Source organism: Colobus angolensis, unplaced genomic scaffold, assembly GCF_000951035.1.
Source record: "Colobus angolensis palliatus isolate OR3802 unplaced genomic scaffold, Cang.pa_1.0 Scaffold160, whole genome shotgun sequence".
NCBI classification, from domain to species: domain Eukaryota; kingdom Metazoa; phylum Chordata; class Mammalia; order Primates; family Cercopithecidae; genus Colobus; species Colobus angolensis.
This window is the reverse complement of record NW_012114711.1, coordinates 852,006-873,423: the sequence shown is the minus strand read 5'-3', so window position 1 is coordinate 873,423 and position 21,418 is coordinate 852,006. Positions and strand designations below refer to the sequence as shown.

General features: G+C 37.5%; 1 protein-coding gene across 2 annotated transcripts in view; it reads left to right on the top strand.

Moving 5' to 3' along the window:
• The window catches only part of SHQ1 (SHQ1, H/ACA ribonucleoprotein assembly factor), a 113,636-nt gene that overhangs the window by 31,152 nt on the left and 61,066 nt on the right, over nucleotides 1–21,418 (top strand). For both annotated transcript variants that reach the window (XM_011937210.1, XM_011937211.1), the window contains exons 6-9: nucleotides 976–1,103; nucleotides 7,814–7,968; nucleotides 10,100–10,153; nucleotides 12,678–12,801. In XM_011937210.1, the coding sequence (XP_011792600.1) occupies nucleotides 976–1,103; nucleotides 7,814–7,968; nucleotides 10,100–10,153; nucleotides 12,678–12,801 (461 nt within the window). The remainder of the gene's footprint in view (nucleotides 1–975; nucleotides 1,104–7,813; nucleotides 7,969–10,099; nucleotides 10,154–12,677; nucleotides 12,802–21,418) is intronic.

Sequence of the window (21,418 nt, the reverse complement as noted above, 5' to 3'; positions counted from 1 at the left end):
AGCTACTCGGGAGGCTGAGGCAGGAGAATGGCGTGAACCCAGGAGGCGGAGCTTGCAGTGAGCTGAGATCCGGCCACTGCATTCTAGCCTGGGCGACAGAGCGAGACTCCGTCTCAAAAAAAAAAAAAGAAAATATAAGTGCACATGCCGAAAATGGTGTCTGTGTGTGTATGTGTAGCCCCTTTTAGCCTTGTTGTGGAGATGCAGTATCCTGAATTTCCTACTCATCTGCTTGTTTTTCTTTGCTGGTTGAGTTCAAAAATTTTTTCCTTTATTGAAATTTTACTAAAGTCTGTGGTACTTGCAGACCTAGCACAAGTGCTAGATTTCATTCCAATGTGTCTTCAGATTTGCTTCATTTCACGTCATTGAATATGGGATGGGACTTCAGGGTAGGACCAGTCTTCTACGTACCTTCTATTTAAAGAGATCAGAGGTTGGACACAGTGAGTCAAGCCTGTAATCCCAGCACACTTTGGGAGGCTGCGGTGGGAGGATCACTTGAGGCTGAGAGTTTTAAGACCTGTCTGGGCAAGGAAGCAAAACCCCGTTTCTATAAAAAAACAGAAATTAGCTGGTCTCAGTAGCACGTGCCTATAGTCATAGCTGCTTGAGAGGCTGAGACAGGAGGATTGCTTGACCCCAGGAGTTTGAGGCTGCAGTGAGCTGCGATCATGCTACTGTACTCTAGCCTGAATGACAGAGTGAGACCCATCTCTTTTTAAAAAAGTTAACAACAACAACAAAAAAGATCAGAAATCTTATATATCCCTTTAGTCAGATACTTACTTTTGTTTTATGATAAGTAACTTAGGTTTGTGGTTGGTAACTACAAAGAAAGTAAATACAGTGTTCAGTCTTTCCTTGAAATGTACTTTGAAATAAAAATCTGTATTTCTGGTACAAATATGAGTTAAGATAAAATGTTAAAAAGTAAAAGCCAGTATAATAAGTTCTTTCAATGTTTTTTCCTAGAGCTGACTTTTTTGAAGATGAGGCGATTGAACAGATTTTGAAATATAATCCTTGGTGGACTGACAAATATTCAAAAATGAAGGCCTTTTTGGAAAAGAGTCAGGAGGAAGAAAATCATGCTGCATTAGGTAAGAAACTCAAATTTGGCTAATTTGTTTCATTTTAAAATCTCATGGTATATGTACCACATTTACTGCCTTCCATGTTATTAAGCTCATAGATGTAATCGCCTTATAATGTTAAAATATGAGTTTGAATTGCTAGTTTTGGAAATGACGTCTTTGCCTCTGACTGGAAAATGCCACTAAGTAATTAGGCTTATTTGTGTTGGAAAATTCTTTTGAAGTATGTTTTCCTTTAGAATCATTGGCGTTCTTTTACAATTAATTATTTTTTAAAACCTAAATTTAGGGATGTGATCACACAGGACATTTGTGGTTTCTCAATAACCTGCTTAAGAAGTGTGAACATTCTTCTTTGGTAAGGACATTTGAGTATTAGTAATGGGGGGAAAAGACCCGGGTGGGAAAAGACCTAGATGGACATGTTATTACCACCTTCTCTAAGTACAGTGTTGATATATTAAGACTATACATTAGAAATATAACATTTGCAGACAGATCAAGAAAAGAACGCCCATGTTTTCTGTCACACTGATTTGGCTTTTATTTACATATTAAAAATAAAATTTCAATGTTTAAATGGAAAGAATACACACATATGTACATTCTGAAGAATATTGAATGGAATATAGACTTTTTCCCCCTCAAGTTCCTCTTCCCAGAAATAATCACGTATTAGTATTTTTGGGGATATTTTAAAAATACATATTCCCACATTTAAATAGTTGCTTTTAGAAATGTCTATACATAGACTCACGTATACCCAGTTCGTACCTTGTTATCAATTTGTAGTGTGTTGCACATCTTCCATATCAGTATGTACAGATCTACCTGAAGCTTTTCATGATTACCTAGTATCCCGTTGGATTTTTTTTCATGATTGATGGATATTTGGGCTGTTTACAACTGGTGGACATTTGCGTGATTTCCTGCTTTCTGCAGTTGCAAATAATATATATAGTGACCTCCTTTGACCACTCATTCTGAAGTAGCTGCAGGGTCTCTAATGGATCACAGTTTTTTATTTTCTGCATATCAGTGCAATAACCTGTTATCTGCTATTTTTTCAGTGTCTAGTATAGTGCCTGTTATACAAAGGTACTCAATAAATATCTATAAATATTGTAATAAATGTTTTTATGGTTAAGTTTTATTAAAGTTTAGGTGATTTCTACCAGATCAAAACATTGCTACTATAATATTTTAGAAAAAAGAGGATTAGCTTTAGTGCATGACAGAAGCTCATTGTAGTGACTCTTGTAGATTTATTGTCGTTTTCAACAAATCCTGACTTTTATATTTGAGTTTAAGCAGCTTTCAGACTTCTCACATTCTATATGTATATATAGGCACATTTTCAGGTTTAGGATTGCTAACACAATTTAGATAGTTAACTGTATATGCTAGATAGATCTGGTCATAAAGTTTGAGCAAACTTAAATCATCTAGTATATCAATTGATCTGAGTCAGTTTCCCTAATTTTAGCACAGTATTTTAATGAGGTGGTGTGGGAGAAAATTGATGGTTGCGTAGTTGAGTTTTCTGTCCACCAGGGTGAGCTAGTGGCCCTAAAAATCAAGAGAAGGCATTCCCTTTGATTTAAATTCTAACTTGCTCTACTTTGATAAATTGTAGCTTGTTCTCAGTCCAGTTTTCTGTGTCAGCAATGCTTTGAGTTAGTCTTCTCTGTGTAATTTTAGCAGGAGATCAAGCCACTCAGTCCTTTTAACCACCTGTCCTCCTGACCCTTCATCTGACCCATGGCTGATAGCCAGGCTGGAGCATCAGGAACAGTCATAGTCTGCAAAGCCATTATGATGATTCATTCTGAAAACCACCTTTAAAAATAGCAAGGACATGTGATCTAAGGTAGAAGAACTTGAGCTTTGTGTTGAACAGAGTGTCTCTTCTAATAATACCAAATATAAGATATAAACTAAATGTAGGCTTGGGGTTGGACTTCTTGTTCCATCACATGCTTGCGATATGATCTTGCGCCTTTGGGTTGCTGTGGAAATCCTGTACCTACCTCAGAGTTGTCCTGAGATTGAATGAAATGTTATATTTAAAATCCTGTAAATGTTAGAAATTATTATTATAGAGTAAAATCAGTCGCAGGAGAGCCAGGAGTTGGTTTCTCTGTGAAATTACAATTTTTATACATTTAGAAAGCTTTAAGGGAAAGTTACTTGTTAACAAAATTTCTCTCTCATTTAAAAAATTCTGGTTCAAATATTTGAGGCACTCAGAATTGGAGGAATAAATTGAAGTGTGTTGAGCCAGGATAAAATATGGGGGAAAAGAAATAAACCAAGAAATAAACCTCACAGTTTTCTGCTTCCCTACGGTGCCTGCTGCTGTACCTTTTCCCCTCTTCCTCTTTGTTCTTTCCCTCTCTGGCCTTCTTCCTCTTTGTGTCATAGCTGTGGGCTGTTGTCTGTTTAACACCTCCTCATCAGGTGTTGCCAGGCAGATATAACAGTGCAGGTGAGGGGTGTACCTTTGATTCGTTCCGTATCATAAAATATTAACCTAGATTGCTTTGAATTCCAGATAAGCCTTAGGTGGTGAACTTTGCTCCCTCTCTTTCTCCCTTGGTTGTAATTCTTGTCATTTTCATCACAGCCCTGAGTTACAACAGGGAGACTTTTCTCCAGCTTTGTAGTGATCCAGATTTTCCTCCCCAAAGGCTTGTAAATGGAAGTGTTAAACGCTATGCTTCCCCTGAGCTCTAGTTTCGTGAGGATGAACTTACCACATTTCCCATGTTGTCTTTCAGTGGTTAATCTGAAGCTCCAAAGTCTTGGCACGTTATTGCTTGTTATGACACCACATAACATTTATAGTCAATGAACTTCCTAGCAGGGACATCCTGTTTGGCACCAGTGAGCCCTTCAGTGTTTGTAGAGATAACTGTCAGTGTCAACTTTGAAAGTTGTAGCACTACAGGGCTACCCATTTAGGCTGAAGGTTTGAATGCAGCACAATTTTTTCTGGTTCCCTTGATCTGGTTCCAATGAATGTACAATGTAATAGACAGATGTGCATTACTCTGAGAGCCTCGAGATCCTTTGTGATTTAATTGTTGACCTAGATAAGAGGGATGTTTGGGAGGGGGATTTAGAGAGGAAGGGAGGATTTAAAAATAACAAAATTAGAAAATATTTGGGAGAGAAAAGTGACTACCTTGCAGACATCTTTCCATTTTGATGAGAGTCCCTTTGCAGCCTTCAGACATGTTGGTGGGGTTTTTGATGTTGGGAGGTGGTCCTCGGCCATTTGCTTCAATGTTCAAGTACCAGTTTCCTCCTCAAATGTATTGAGTTCAACTGACTTTTATTTCACTGGAGATTGTTTTTAAAAGTATAATTAACCAAAACATTGTGAACTATATAGCAAAGCTGCTTTGTAGTGTAGCTAAGTCATATAAATGCTTGACAAATGTTACTTATGGTGGCAATCATCCAAGCATTGTTGGCACTGCATCTGTAGTTATTTCCAGTACTGCTGCTAGGTTAGACTTGATTGTGTGCAAACTTCCCCCAGGTTCCCCTTTGGGTGATATGATTTATAGCTCTAATAAAAAAGGCCTTAGGGAGCTCAGACTTTTGGTTTCTCTAGTGATTTCCTGGTTTGTTGTTATTGTTATTTATCATCTCTGATTTCTTTGCTTGAATTTCAGAATTTAAATGCATTTGTGTATTATTAATGAAGTAGGCCACAATGGAACTTATAAATGCTCAGTAAAAGGTGGAAGTGTTTTAGGGAAAGTCTAGCAGCTCCTAGTATCCAAGAATTCAGAAGAATAATTCAAGTAGGTTTTTCTTCTGTGCACAGTTACTGAAAATGACTAATGTAGAAAAACTTCCATGTGGGTAATGTAACATCAGAACCTACATTGCCTAGATCAACTTTTACAAATGATTAAGCATCGATAGGTATGATTACTTAAAAATGAAGACATAAATATGTGGAGAGTTGACATGTTGCTAAATAGTTTCTGGGCAAGCTTACTTTGTGATTGAGAATTATGTGGGAGCAGGGATCTTTATTAGTCAACTAGGATATAAAGATTTTTCTCTAGTCAGATATCATGAACACCTGGCATTTTCCCATTAGCTAAATTAATGAACATCTCAAAAACCATACCTAAGGGAATACTGTCTCAAACCTTCTTGCTAAATACCAGGAGTCTTAAAATATTTTGTCAGGTATGCTTTCTTCTTGCAGTGAGTATATTCCTTCATGCCATTTCCTTAAATCAAATTGCTTAAAGTGAACTGAGAGCTTTTATTTAAATTAAGGAATCTTCAGATGTGTCCTCCAATGAGGCAATCAACACTCAGTTTGTCTGTCTTATTGATTAAATCTAGTAAATTTTAAATTAAACACAGTTGACACTTGAACAAAACATGTTTGAAATGCATAGGTCTGCTTATATGGGGATTTTCTTTTGCCTCTGCCACCCCTGAGATAGCAAAACCGACCCTTCCTCTTCCTCGTTTTCCTCAGTCTACTCAATGTGAAGACCAGGATGAGGACCTTTATTTATGATGCTGTACTTCCACTTAATGGATAATTTAATCTTAAAGAGACTTCATGTACAATTCAAGGATTGGGGAAACCTTAACTAAAGCTATAAATCCAGAATATTGTCTTAAAAAAAAAAGATGGACATATTTGACTACATGAAAAATAAATGCTTCAATAGCAAAAGGTACCATAAACAAAGTCAGTAGAGATATAGTAGCTTTGGAAAGATGATTAGGGTTTATATCTATAATATACAGGATTCTTAATTTGACAAGACAAGCCATCCAATAGAAAAAGAAAACTGGACAAAACACATACGAATGGGTTACTCTTAAGAGTGCAAATCCAGATTGCTTACAAACCAAGGAACTAGTGCTTGAAGTTGAGCATTTGGAGAAATACTAAGTGAAATAACAATGATAAGTCACTGTTTTAGTTTTCTTTTGCTGCATAACAAATTATCACAAGCTTCACACAGTGTACGTTCATGATCTCAGTTTCCGTGAGTCAGAAGTTGGGCCTGGCTTACCTGGGTCCACTGTGATAGGTCTTGCAAGGCTGTAGCCAAAAATGCCCATCTTATTTTTTTTAAAAACAAATGTTGGAGGCTGTGTTTCCTGGAGCTCAGGGTCTTCTTCCAGTCTCACATGATTGTTGGCAGAATTTAGTTCCTCGCAGATACAGAACTGAGGCCCCTACTTTGTTGCTGGCTGTCAGCTGGGGGCCACTCTTAGATCTTAGAGGCCCCTACAGGTCCCTGCCATATAGCCTTCTCACAGGCTCTCTCACTTCACCATGTGACATTCTTCAAAACGAGCAGGTGAGTCCCTGGCTTTGGTCTGTTAATGATGGAATGTAATCATGGAAATGACTGTCCCATTGCCTGGCCGTATTCTGTTGGATAGAAGCAAGTCACAAGCTCCATCCCCACATAGTGATATGACTCATTGGAGGTCATCTTAGAATTCTGCCTGCTATACTCAGTTTATTAACTTGGAAATGATTGTAAAAAAGCTATTACATTTCTTGCCAGGGGAAGGTGGGAGGTATGTGTAGGAAGAGGAACTTCTATTCATGACTGTGAGAAAGGAGAGTTATTGTAGCCTTTAAGTAAAGTATCTTTCTAAAACAGATACTTTTTAAACCCAGTCAATCCAGTCTCAAGAGTCTAGTTTATGGAAATAAAGCCTCTAATATCCAAGGACATAGGATAAGGATATTTATTGCAACATTATTAGCAGTGGCAGAAAGCTAGAAGCAACGTGAGTGCCCATCAGTAGGGGGAGTGGTTGGATAGAGCATGGTACGTTTTGGAATATTATACTCCTTTACAAAAATTAGTTACACACCAGTTGACTTTTAGGGATTTGCCAGAGGTATTGTTGAGTGAGAAGGGCTAGATGGAGAAAAATGATGTAGTTATTTGGGTCAAGGGAGGGCGTAGGAAGTACAAACTCCCTAGTATGTATGCTTGTGTGTCTGTATATGATTACATGTCTGTAGAGAAAACTATGGAATGATATATACTAGATTTTTAGTGGGTGAGAGGCTGTTGACGAATATTCAGGTGGAGAGAGGGTGCCAAGCAAAAGAAGAAAAGGAAAAAGGAACCGTGTTGTAAAGAAACAGTCTCTTCCCACAGATCTAATGTATGTGATGTGGTCATATGTAAAACTTGATTTATATGGTAGACAATATGAGATTTTAATGGATTAATTTGAGTTGAAATTTAGTTTAGTTTAAATGTAACAATTTTAATTGATTAATATCTGGGAATATTCCTATTTCTTGGTATAGAACTTTCAAACGGATAATGAATATTTTCAGTGTACTTTATTTAGCGCTTTCTGTTGTCAAAATGTATTATCTTAATTTTAAAGTCAGTAACTGGCATTCAGACGCCTTAAGTACAGAACAGTGTAGCAAAAAAGGGAGGGTTTGGGAATTAAGGACTAGGTATTGTTTCGAAAAATCTTTATTCAGCCCTATTAGGATTTGAGCAGACTCACAGCTCTTACTAAAACTGTGACATCTACTTAAGTTATTTATATATCCAGAGTTAAGTAGAAATAACTTTTATTTCAGTTTCTATAATCAAAGTTCTAATTTTGACAAATCTTCCACATTGGGGGATTTACAAAAATGAATGAAACATCTAATTTTTAAATGCGTTTTCTTCTAGTGTCTTTTTCTGAAGAAGAGAAATATCAGCTACGAAAATTTGTCAATAAATCTTATCTGCTGGACAAGAAAGCCTGTCGTCAAGTGTACTACAGTTTGATTGATATCCTTCTGGCATATTGCTATGAAACCCGTGTCACTGAAGGAGAGAAGAATGTAAGTGCTTGTATGTGTGCGTGTTGCCATAGATGACTGTGCTGAGTAAACTGCATCAAAGCATCAGTCTTTCTTGTCTAGAGTAGAACTGGTGGTGATTAGTTATTCAGGGGATGCCCCCAGCAGAGTTGCATGTGTGGGGTGGTGGTGGTGGGTACCCACAAGCAATCATACATTGCTTAGTCAGTCTTTTTCAGTTTTCTCTTGGGATTATTCTCTGCAAAATAGCAGAGTAGGGAAGTTTAAGGGAGTAAAGCTGAGAGTAGAGAGGAAGGCTACTCTGAGCCCTCATCTCTTTTAGGCCAGAGAAGTGCTCTGTCACATGACACTTCACATTGGCCAGGGGGTAAACTACCATACCCATTTATATTCTTTCTCTCAGCCAGAAGTCAGCAGATGCAAAATACGGCGTTTTACAAAATAAAGAAATCTTAGTATTTACCTGCAAATGTTCCTCAATTCATAGAGTGTGTGGATTTCTGAAAAATTATATGTAAATCAGATTTTTTAAAACCTGAATTGTATATTTTTTTGCTATTTAAAGGGATCATGTTATAAAAGCAAATCCTTTTGTAAATTATTTCTTAATCTTTTAAAAAATAATATAGACTTTATTGTATTTCTTCTTAAACCATATTTGATGTTGTAAATGAAGAGCTAAACTTCCTTTTCACCTATACCATTGATTGTATATTTAAAAAGGCTGGAAACCAAAAAAACAGCCTTTCTAGTTAGTGTGGCGCTGCAGCTGTTTATAATTGTCCTCGCTCTAAAGGTTATTTTTGATCTGAGCATAACTTTCCTTTTTTGAATTACACAAATAATTCATATTGTAAAGGAATATATACAAACGAAGGAAATAATTAAGATTTCCTGTAATTTTAGTCATCAGAAATAACCGTTGTTACATGGCGATGTATCTATTTCCAGTCTTCTTTCAGTGTGCACGTGTGTCTATATTGTGTGTATTTACCTTGGGTCCTAACGTATATACTATTTAACCTGCTTTTTTCAATCAACATTATAGCACTAGGATGATATTAGAGTTAGAATTTTCTGTGTACTAATTTTTTTGTTGTCACGATTCTGAAAATTTCTAGGGTGACTCTTGACGTTTGTGTCTGACTCCAAGATGACTATTAATTGAGTGTGCTAAGGCTACTTAATATTTATCTGAAAATACTTTTTGTTTTCACTCATCTTTTAAAGATACTGTAGGCCGGGCGCGGTGGCTCAAGCCTGTAATCCCAGCACTTTGGGAGGCCGAGACGGGCGGATCACGAGGTCAGGCGATCGAGACCATCCTGGCTAATACGGTGAAACCCCGTCTCTACTAAAAAATACAAAAAACTAGCCGGGCGAGGTGGCGGGCACCTGTATTCCCAGCTACTCGGGAGGCTGAGGAAGGAGAATGGTGTAAACCCGGGAGGCAGAGCTTGCAGTGAGCTGAGATCCGGCCACTGCACTCCAGCCTGGGCGACAGAGCGAGACTCTGTCTCAAAAAAAAAAAAAAAAAGATACTGTAAATGGAGAAAATATTTTCTTTGACAAAAAATGCTTCATATTAAATCTTGAAAAGGTGAGTGTTTAGGTATACTTGAAAAAGTTTACCATTTTTTATTCTTGTATTTGTGTATTTAAAATCAAGTCTTACAACTTGAGACCTCCTCTAGAATGTACTTATTCTCACCAGCATTCTCTGAAAGATCAAATTTTCTAGCAGCTTCTTAAGTGCCACAGGTAATACTTCAACATTATCCTTGATTCCTTTGATAGATTATTTATGGATTGTTCGGGAGGCATGTAACTTAGTTGAAAAAGGACAGAAATTGAGCAGGGATTACTTTGCTTTAACTTTTAGTTTCAAAACCCCTGGTTATTTGTTCTTGTGTTCTGGTACTTTTTTCAGTAGAAAAGTTTTATTTTCAAAAATCCCAAGGAAAGTAAACAGCAACTTCCCACTGATAGTCTCTGCATCAGCAAAATAGTTTTTTTTCTATAGTTGTGAACACTTCTTAGTTCTCATATGTCAGTGATCCTCAGACACTGGTTGAAAAAATGGATTTCTTTGGTTTGTTTAAATGACTTTACCTCTAATGTGATGGTATTCTTTTCTCCAAAACAAATACAGGTTGAATCTGCATGGAATATCAGGAAACTGAGTCCAACACTATGCTGGTTTGAGGTATGATTTCCAGTTGCAGTTGTTTAGAGTTTGTTGCTCAGGAAGTTATTTTTGTTGTTTTTACATCATTTGGGGTAATTCAAGCAATTCCTTGAATTTTTAAAAATAGAAGCTCTATTGTACAAGTTTGTTTTCCGTCTTCTTAATAAAATTCTGATAATGAAACCAGGTAGAGTATTTTGGAAGCTGGGGAAAGGAAACACACTTCGGAGAGAGGATGGAAACATGGTTTTTTGGGAAAGAATGTGGGGCAGAGTGAGAGGTGTGTTTGTAAGCTGGCATGTGTTGGAGCTTGAAACTCAAAGATGGAGGCAAACCTAGGTGATAAGTGACCATCAGGGTGTGTGCCAAGAATAAACACACACACACGAAAAATAATGTTTTTTTTTTTTTTTTTGAGACGCAGTCTCGCTCTGTCGCCCAGGTTGGAGTGCAGTGGCGGATCTCAGCTCACTGCAAGCTCCGCCTCCCGGGTTCACGCCATTCTCCTACCTCAGCCTCCTGAGTAGCTGGGACTACAGGCGCCCACCACCTCGCCCGGCTAGTTTTTTTGTATTTTTTTTAGTAGAGACGGGGTTTCACCGTGTTAGCCAGGATGATCTTGATCTCCTGACCTCGTGATCCGCCCGTCTCGGCCTCCCAAAGTGCTGGGATTACAGGCTGGAGCCACTGCGCCCGGCGAAAAATAATGTTTTTATATTTTTTTATATATATATATGTATATGTAAGAAAAACTTCACCTATTCTCAATAAGTCTGTGAGGTAAGTGTTGCAGGTTTTACAGGTGAGGAAACTTAGATCATATAGCTTAAATCCCTTAAGTCCTGCAATTCAAATGTAGTCTGGTTACATCTGATAACTCTTTTAGTATGGTAGTAATTGTTTCTGTGTTCCGAAAAATAGTTGTGCAGGTCTCACCAAAAATACCAAAGGATAATATCTTTAAATTTACAAGTTTTTAACAAACTTGTGCATCAAAACAGTAATTAAAAGCAGAAACTTTGAAAAAGTATCAAGATTATATCATCAATTAAAACAACCAGTATTTTTTAAGTTGCAAAATCAAGGTTGTTTCACTGATGTCACTTTGTTAAAATAATAGGTAAGATGTAAACAGGAACTAAAACACTTACTTCATTATAGAATCTTACTATTCCAAAAATGGTTCAAGGACCAACAACCTGACCAGCAGCTTCAGCTGGGAGCTCATTAGAAAGACAGAATTTCAGTCCCACCTCCCACCCACTGAATCAGAACCAGAATTTGTAGCAAGATCTCTGGGGAGTTTGTATGCCTACTGAAAATGAAAAGTGCTCCCCTCTAGGCTTCATTGGAGTTCCTCATGTTGCCATGATCAGCATATAATAGAGGCATCGGTTTCTGTGTTAGCATTTATTAATATGTTGGAAATAGTTGGTGACTGGATAATGTTGTGGTATAGTTATTAAAAATCTACATGAAAATTCACCTATTTAGTTCGTAATTCTCATGTCAAATACTCAGTGTTCTTAATCAGATTTCTCATAGTTTTAAGGATTAATGTACATGTAAATTATCTTTCTCCCTTGGTTTTAAGTTTTACATATGGTTTACATTTTTTATACTTTGTTTATCGAAAAACAATTTTGTGGAAATTTTCTGTTCAGTGTTTTTAGTAAGTTTTCAATTGCTAATGTTATCAGTTTGATACCATTCAAGATAGAACACCTTTTTTCCTAGAAATCAGTTTGATAAGCAAGAGCAAATTACTCAAGTAAATGTCTTGTATTACCCATGTCCGGTGCAAAAAAAAAAAAAAAAAAAAAGGAGAGGAAGCTGAACAGTTCTACTTTTTTTTTTTTTTTTTGTGATGGAGTCTCACTGTCACCCAGGCTGGAGTGCAGTAGCACAATCTTGACTCACTGCAGCCTCTGCCTCCCAGGTTTGAGCAATTCTCTGCTTCAGCCTCCTGAGTAGCTGGGATTACAGGTGCCTGTCACCGCACCTGGCTAATTTTTGTATTTTTAGTAGAGACGGGATTTCGCCCTGTTGGCCAGGCAGGTTTCGAACTCCTGACCTCAGGTGATCCGCCCACCTTGGCGTCCCAAAGTGCTTTATAGGCATGAGCCACTGTGCCCAGTGAGTTCTACATTTTTGATGTGTGCCATCTTGAATAGCCCTAGATGACAAAAACATGAAATGTAAATTATTTTAAAATATCCTTTATGTGCATCTGTATTTTGTTAATGCCATGTGTTTTAGATTCTTATTTGTAAGAATCTAAAATACTTAGGACTTTAAAAAGCTTTCTTGTGACATTTGTGATGTATTGATAGTGTGAGAAATTAGAAAAACTAAGATTCTATGTTTTATTTTAAGGTATATGAAAATAATCTTATTTCATGGTTTTATGTTTCTCTTCTACTTGGCATCACAATGATCCGAACTTACAGCTTTTAAATGAGAAAAGCTTCCTATTTCATTGTGTGCTTTTGTTTGTGTAACATTTTATGGAAATGACTGCTATTAAAATGACACTTCACAGACTTGGACTAATGTTCATGATATCATGGTGTCTTTTGGAAGAAGGGTGCTGTGTTACCCACTCTATCGCCATTTCAAGCTGGTGATGAAGGCCCACAGGGACACTATAAAGATACTGCAACTAGGTAAGATATTGCGCTTGCCAATTTGGGAGGCAAAAAGTTGTAAGTTTTTAATCTGTGAAGATACAATTATTTTTGTTTTTTTTTCTGTATATAAATAAGTAATGAAAAATGAATCCAACCACTTTTAAAGTGTAAAATTCCTGTGTATAACATATATGTAGATAAGTAATTGCATAGAGGCGTAATAAAAGCTCTTTTCAGAGAGGAGTAAGGAAGGTAAACAAATAAGGCACACATAGTATTGCAAACCATTTTACATTATAATAGCTTGCATGGTTCAGTATTTCTTGACTGCCTGTAATCTTCTAGGCTCTATGGTGGGGCTGTGGGTCTAATAATAAAGAAGATAGAAAAGTGCCCTGCTCTGTTGAAGTTTACAGTTTTGTCAGACAGATGATGAGTAAGTAAGCAGTTCCAAAGAGAGAGTGAAAAGTACTCTGCTGGGAGAAGTCCAGGGATCATTTAGGAGGGGACAAGTAACCTAGATTTGGCATCTCAAGAAAGATTTTCCAACAAAAAGTACAGCTACTCTGAGCACTTTTGACTTGCTAAATTCAGCCTGAAAAGACAAACACTTGCTAGCTTTAAGGATGTGGAAAATTCTGGGTTCTGAAACAAATTCCAAGGTGCCCATAATATTATCATTAGAATAAGTGTATAATTTCCAGGGTAATGACTTTGAAGGGGACACCATCCATTTGTGTGTATTAGTTCTGGCACATTTATTTAAAAGTCACTCTTAGTACTTTATGGTCATTTCTTATATTCTCCCCCTGGGGAGATTCATCATTCCTTTGCCCTTAGATAAAAGTGTTTCTGGGAACTTGGTTTTCAGACTTGAGAATGAGAAGGGGAAAGAAAGGAAGTTCTTCCCTCTACCTCCAGGTGACTTCACTGACCTAAAGAAGAGAATCACATCGCAAATGTTTTGTCCTGCCTCGAGGTGTACTTTGCCTTCTGTGTAACGTGTGGTCTTCTTGCCCTGGTGGCGGGGATGGGGGAGGAAAATCATGTTTGAAGTAGATTATTTTAAAGTAGACAATAATTGTAAAAATGAATCATGGTTAGATGAAAGATGCCTTTTTATTCATCCAGTTGGTTTAGACTAGCCATATTTTATTTTGAAGGATTGTTGATTATAGGATAAAAGAGCTATCATTGAGAAATCTATCTTCTTTAACTTAGCAGTGGGAAACAAACTGCTTTGTTTTTTCACGTGTTATTTCTTCTTGCCTTCCATCCAAGATACTTTTTGAATTGCTAAAAGTACCTTGGAAAATCAATCTACTATAAATGACTGTGTGAGCCTCAGTTACACGTCACCATTCATTTCTTTTTTAAGGCCTGCTAGATTATCTGGGCATTATTCATGGACTTAACCAGTGAGAATGCAGTTTGCGATTATCCTGTTATATCATGGCTTCCAGATGGAGAATTGGCAAAACCTCCACATGCCCATTTGCACACACACTCACTCACTCACGCACTCACTCTCCCTCTCTCACTCTCACTCACATATACAAACTATTGCTTGTTACTTTTTATTCTGGGAAGTAATCTAGTTCTTTTGACTTTTATTGGAAAAGTAATCAGTTCTGTGATTGCATAACCAAAAATAAATTCAATTGCCTTGACTTACACAGGAATCAAGTACCCAAACCGTTTTAGTAGGCCAGGACTGAAAATGAGACTCAACTTTTATTCATTATCACTATGACAAGAAGTAGTTTTATCAGCTGTGTTATGATAGCAACATAAAACTTGAAGTAACACACTGGAGGCCACTGCTAAAAATGAACCTGAACCCTCTATGTACCATGTACAGTGTGTTCTGTGACTAATTTGGGTTGTGGCTAGTTAGTGCCAAAACTGAGGGCTGGGTTGTCTAGAATTTGTGCCAGAAGCTGTGGAGATGACATGCTCTGGATGAAAATTGTCACCTGTCTTTGTACAGGTGGATGGCACAAGGATGCCATTCTTGCCGCTGAAGAGGCTCATTTGTTTGAACACCCCATAGTTTAAATAAAGGTAGCTCTGGTTTGGCATTTAGTGTTTTCCAAGAATGAATTCATGCCTACTTATAATTCAAAATGCAGTCACAGTGTTCACACTTTTTATTATAAAGGTCAGTATAGTGTTTCATAGTTGAAAGTAATGAATAACCCTGGCTCCAAAGAAGGATTGATCTTAAATGGAATGAGCTTTCAAAACCAATGTAGGAGTGCTTCAGAAACTACAGAATATGTCATTATAACTGATTGACTAAGATCTGAGTTTTCAAAGAGCCAGGAATTGGCTTCATGTGACTTCACAAGTAGCCTTTACAAGGATTCTTTACTAGGCCTTTGGCTCTTTTCAGGTTTGCATTTCTTTTCATTCCATCCCTTCCTCCAGAAGACTGTATGTTTATCTCTGGAGATTGCTGTTCTGTTTAATCCAAACTCCTTAAGGGCAGGAAATCCTGCTTTGCCCCTTAAGTACTGTTTTAGTGCTTAACAAAGGGCCTTGCTCTCTTTGGATCAGTCATCTTGGGGCACATGACTCCTTTTTTTCGTCTGTCTCTGTCTCTTCAACTTTTATTGCCTCTTTGTTCCTTTCTTTTTGGGAGAATGGGTAAAATTTTTCGTGGAAGCATCACTTAGCTGCTGTTAGTCAATTAAAAATAAAAGAGAAAAAGCAGATTTTCTAATGTATCTTCAGAAGAGTTACTCTTTTTTTTTCTTTTTTCCCTTGAGACCTAATCTTGCTCTGTTGCCCAAGGCTGGAGTGCAGTGGCGGATCTTGACTCACTGCAACCTCCACCTCCTAGGTTCAAGAAATTCTCATGCCTCAGCCTCCCAAGTAGCTGGGATTACAGACATGCACCACCATGCCTGGCTAGTATTTGTATCTTTAGTAGAGGCGGGCTTTTGCCATGTTGACCACGCTGGTCTGGAACTCCTGGCCTCAAGTGATCTGCCTGCCTTGGCTTCCCACAGTGCTGGGATTACAGGTGTGAGCCACTGCACCTGGCCCACTCAGAAGAGTTATTCATTTTAGAAGTGACAAGTCGTAGTTTAATACTTGATCATACATCATTTATGTAATTTAGTGAGTGCATTGTCTACATCTTATTAATGTATAGAAGGTATTCCTTACTTTATTTCCATTAGAAGGGTAGGATGGGATGGGGTGGAAGAGAAACACCAACTTAATTTTTGCTTCCAGTTCTCCCTTTGAACTCATTCTGTGAGTTCCTTTTTTTTCCTTTTTCTTGGATGGAATATATATCCTATATATATCATATCATATATTTGTCTCCTATAATATATATCCTATAACTTTTTCTTTCACTTTAGATTTTTAAAAACTTCTTTTACCACTTCTAGTCACAAGAGGAGTCTAATTTCAGCGCTTAAAATGTCCACTTTGAACTTCATTACAAAAGGAAATCTTCCCTTCCCCAGCTGGGACCTGCCTGAGGGTGGGTGACCAGCAGCAGGGAGGAGGGCCCCTTTCACTTTAACAGGACATACTGCTTACCTCCACTCAGCCACCACATGCTGCTCTGTCCTGCTTCTTAATGGAAGCCAGACACCAATCTTTGTACTCTACAGTTGACGTCTACAGTTAAAATTTCCAGGGTAAGCAGGTTGTACTCTCTTAGGGCCTCTTAAAACCCCGTTTCTCTTGGTTTGAGGTAACAGAAAAGCACCTCCTTCCCGCACCCATAGAGTGTGGTAAGAAACCGCACAGCACTCCACCACCTTTATCCATGGAGATTTTTTCTGGACCTCTTTACTCTTAAGCTCCTGAAGGTGAATATTTGGCGAATGAATTACAAATCATTTTTAGTTTCTATCTCTACAAGTTCAGCATAAAGAGGTTAGTATCTCTTTAAAATATAGGGATACTTGATACCAGTTATTTTCTTTGTGAGCCTCATTAGAAAAGAGTCAGAAATAGTTCTGTCCTGATGTGTTAATAATACGTACAGGTGGATGGCACAGGGATGCCATTATTGCCACTGAAGAGGCTCGTTTGTTTGGACACCCCATAATTTAAATAGAAGTAGCTCTGGTTTGGCTAGTTTGTTAATAATAACCATAGCTGCATGTGTTAGCTACTTTCTGTGTGCCAGTGCTAAGTTCAGTTCTTTAGATACCATATCTCATTTTGCTCACATTGCAATCCTGTGAAGCAGGCATTGCTATCCCCATTTTGCAAATAGAAGACAGGCTCAAAGAAGTGAAGTCAGTGGCCCAGGGTCTTACAGCTAGTAGGTGGGAGAGCCTAGATTTGACTCCAGATCTGTGTAACTTAGAGTCTGTGTGTTTATATATATTGAACTAGTTATAAATGAAATTATATGAAGCCTGGAATTTGCTTCAAAATAGTCCAGAGTGGGTTGTGGGAAAGTGGGTGGGGTGTAGCTGAAACAAGGTTGGCTACAAGTTGATTGCTGTCTGGGTGATGAGTATGTGGGATTCATGATACTGTGTTCCCTATTTTTGTACATGTTGTGATTTTCCTTTAGACAAAGTCTTTTTTTTTCTTAAGTCTGGACTCTTCACCACCATACTACCATGTTTCAAATTTGAATTTATCTACCATTTTGTGGAAAACATGGTTTCTGTTAATATCTGGACAATTGTCTAAAATTTTTTGGCTAACAAAAACATATACAGTTGTTCTTTCTTTTTTTTTTTTTTTTTTGAGACGGAGTCTCGCTCTGTCGCCCAGGCTGGAGTGCAGTGGCTGGATCTCAGCTCACTGCAAGCTCCGCCTCCCGGGTTTACGTCATTCTCCTGTCTCAGCCTCCCGAGTAGCTGGGACTACAGGCGCCCGCCACCTCGCCCGGCTAGTTTTTTGTATTTTTTTAGTAGAGACGGGGTTTCACTGTGTTAGCCAGGATGGTCTCGATCTCCTGACCTTGTGATCCGCCCGTCTCGGCCTCCCAAAGTGCTGGGATTACAGGCTTGAGCCACCGCGCCCGGCCTACAGTTGTTCTTTCTATTTGCTGTTTTGTTTTTAAGGTTAATAGAAACATACTTTTTAATAACATGTGAAGTCTGATGAGTAGTAGCTGCCTAGCAGGTAGTAACCCAAGAAACAGCCTTCAGGAGTCTAGTTGTCACCAATTAAAACCTGGTATTACTTCAGATAATTAATAGCCCTTACATATCAGTTATTAATTGGGCTTAATAAACACATTTTCAGAGATTACTGCTTTACTAACCTCTTCTGTAGATAAAATAACACAATCAATGAGAAAGAAAAGAAGAGCTATGGCACCAAGCCCAGGGCTTATGACTGATCAGTTTTTTAAAGGAAAAATGGATGTTTGAAACATTGAGGTTTGGCAAGTGTATTGAATGAGCTCCGAGTTTGGAGGAGACCTTAGTGGTGAATTTCTTTTTAATGTTTACATTTTATTTATTCCAGAGTCAGTATAGCAAATGACTTTTTAAAAAATTGAGTTGTAGAGGAGATATTGCAAACTCGAAAACTAAAAGATGAAATCACTGCGGTTTTCCAGTGTTGACAGTTATCTGTATTTAATTTCTGTAAGTTCCCATTCTGGACATTTTAAAGAATTGTTAGGCCTTTTAATTTTTACTCTTTAAATACGTTGTATGAAACTATTTTGAGATTTATTCAACAAGTATTTGTTGAGAACCTTCCGTGTGAGGCTGCTGAGCTGGATTCTGAAGATATAATAGTTCTAATGGGGGCACAGGGCACAGAATTACACAACTACCAGGGTTTTTGAAAAATTGCATTTGTATTAAGTAACTCAGAAGAGAAATATGGAAAGTGAAAATATAAGCCAGGGAAACTGACCTACATTTAAGTCATTGAAGACATGTAACTTCCTATTGTGGGAGCCTCTGCTTTATTTGACCTTTAATTCTCAGCTTCTTCTAGTTTCCTAGCGCCCTCAAGTACTTGTTAATTGCTTGATGAGTTCATCTATTCATTGATTTGTTCAACACATACTTTGAATGTATACCTACTCAGGAGCCAGTCCATGCAAAGCACCCTGTAAATATAAAGAGCAATAGAAAAATAATTAAATGTGTGGGCTGTTTTGGGGGAGCCTGTTCACTAGCCAGGGAGCTAAGATGTCCCTCAATAACATAAAATATATAGTCAGCTGTGGTAAGTGCCTTACAAGAAAGGTGGATTAAGTAGTTCAAAAAAGAGAGAGATGACACATTTCGCTAGGGGTCAGGGAAATTCTCATAGAGGCTGTGAGATTTGAATTGGGACTTGAAGGATGGAGGGAATGTTGTAAACATTGTGAGTAAAGCGTGTGAGGAGGTTCATGGGATAGTATAGTTTCTGCTATGAAAATGTGTTTGTTGGAATGAGATGATGGAAAATCAATATGCTATCTGATGCTGAGATTTGCTCTATATCCTCTAAAACTAGTTGATAGTTTCTTTCCTATCTGAGTTAACTGGTCACTGGAATTTATGTCTCTACTTTTCAAATATTGTTGCTTAATTCCCTGCTCCTTACCCGGGAGATGGAATTCCTTGTGTTTTCTTCCTCCTATTCTAAATTGTTCTTGAACTTTTTTTTTCTGACTTAATTCCCCATACCAATTAATGTTTCTAAGAATAGAACAATCACAGTGCTCTCAGAAACTTCAGCATGAAATTAAAGTCAGCTACTGAAGTTGCATTTGTACCTGTTTTTGTTGACCATTTTACATACCAGCTAATCCAAGAAAAGAGAGAACTTCAGAGGACAGCAGGAGTTAACTCGTGGAAATCATGAACTGCTGCTGAATGTTTGAAAGGGAGAACTCTGGATTCTCCTTCTGTGAGGCAAAGTGAATTCCTTTTACTCTTGTTTCTTCCTTGGAGTACAAGTCTGTGTTCCCAGCCTCCTCAATTAGTACTTTCTTCCCATTCATATGTATTATTTAACCTCAGAGCATTTGCAGGTTTATACTTATAACCCTTTATAGAAGGGTATTGTGTATAAATGTAAACATTAAAAGAAAGACTATCAAATTCTAGTCATCTCCATAGAATCCCTTTCCCCCTAATACTCCTAAATAATGTTAAGCACTGAAAATGTTTAGATTGCTGTCATGGTAATTTCCGGGTTACATTTGTATAAAACATTCTTGGTTCTCTTAAAATACACAGTAGAGGGAAGCATTTCCCTTATGGCTTACAAATAATAGATTGCCTTTTAATTGCAACAAATGATTAATAGCTTGTGGTTATTTGGCTTCAAAAATATCACTTAAAATATTTTAAAATGTTAGTATTCTTTGAAAATTGGAGTTATATAGAAATGCTTACTGATGGGTGATGGCTTCAAGTCGGCTGACCTCTTAAATATTACATACTATTTAAATCTACACTATATTTTCTGTATTATTTATTTTTGTTAATTTCAGCAGTTTCTGAGCTGAGCAGTGTAGAAATCCCTAGAACTTAGTTACATGGTTTGAATGTATGGCTTAAAAAAAACTTCTATAATTAGTGCCTCTTTAAATAAATTTAAAGTCAGTTTTGAGATTATTTTTATGGATCTGATTTGTTATGGAAGTAACTTTCTGTAAGAAAATAGCAGCAGAAAATTGTATGTATTTAAGACAACTCTGGGGGAACAAAGAGAAAACCTTCTATTTGACCCTAATGAATCGAGGTCCTATTATATATTAATACTGAGGCCTTGATGAAGTGAATTGAATAATACTTTATGTTTTACCTGGAATACATGTAAGAATTATAATTATGTACCACATAATGACTTTCAGTCCATGATGGACCACATGTACAACAGTGGTCCCATAACATTGTAAACCCTGTGATTTTACTGTATCTTTATTTTCTTATTAATTTTTTTTTGTTTTTCTTTGAATCAGAAAAGAGCTGGAATATACTGTATCTTTTCTATTTTTGGATATGTTTAGATACAAAAATAGTTAGCACCGTGTTACAATTGCTTACAGCATTCAGGACAGTCATATGCTATACTGGTTTGCAGCCTAGGAGCAATAGGCTATACTATAGCCTAGGTGTGTAGTGGAGACTACCATCTAGGTTTGTGTAAGCACATTCCGTGATGTTCACATGGCAGAATCACCTAATGACACATTTCTCAGAACATAGCCAAATCATTAAGCAACACCTGATTATATATATATTTAGGTAATTTAGAGTTTCATTTCATTTCATTTATTTTTTAGAGACAAGGTCTCACTCTGTCACTCAGCCTGGAGTACAGTGTGGCATAATCATGGCTCACTGCAACTTCAAACTCCTGGGCTCAAGCTGTCCTCCTGCCTCAGCCTCCCAAAGTGCTGGTTTACAGGTGTGAGCCACCATAGCCCAACTTAAAGTTTCTTTAAGTAAGAAGTTAGCGTTGGAAAATAACAAGTGGCAGACATTTATTTATTCAACAGACATGAATCAAATCTATTCTCCATGCAAGGGAGTATAACAGAATTGGTGAAGAGTTACAAGATATTTATGACTTGGTCTTAGCTCTTAAGGAGTCTGTTGTGTAATAGGAATGATAGGTCAAAAGATAAGGTACAAAATGTAAGTATTTATGATGAGAACACAGGCACACAGGGGCAACAACACCCATTGGGGCCTTTTGGAGGGTG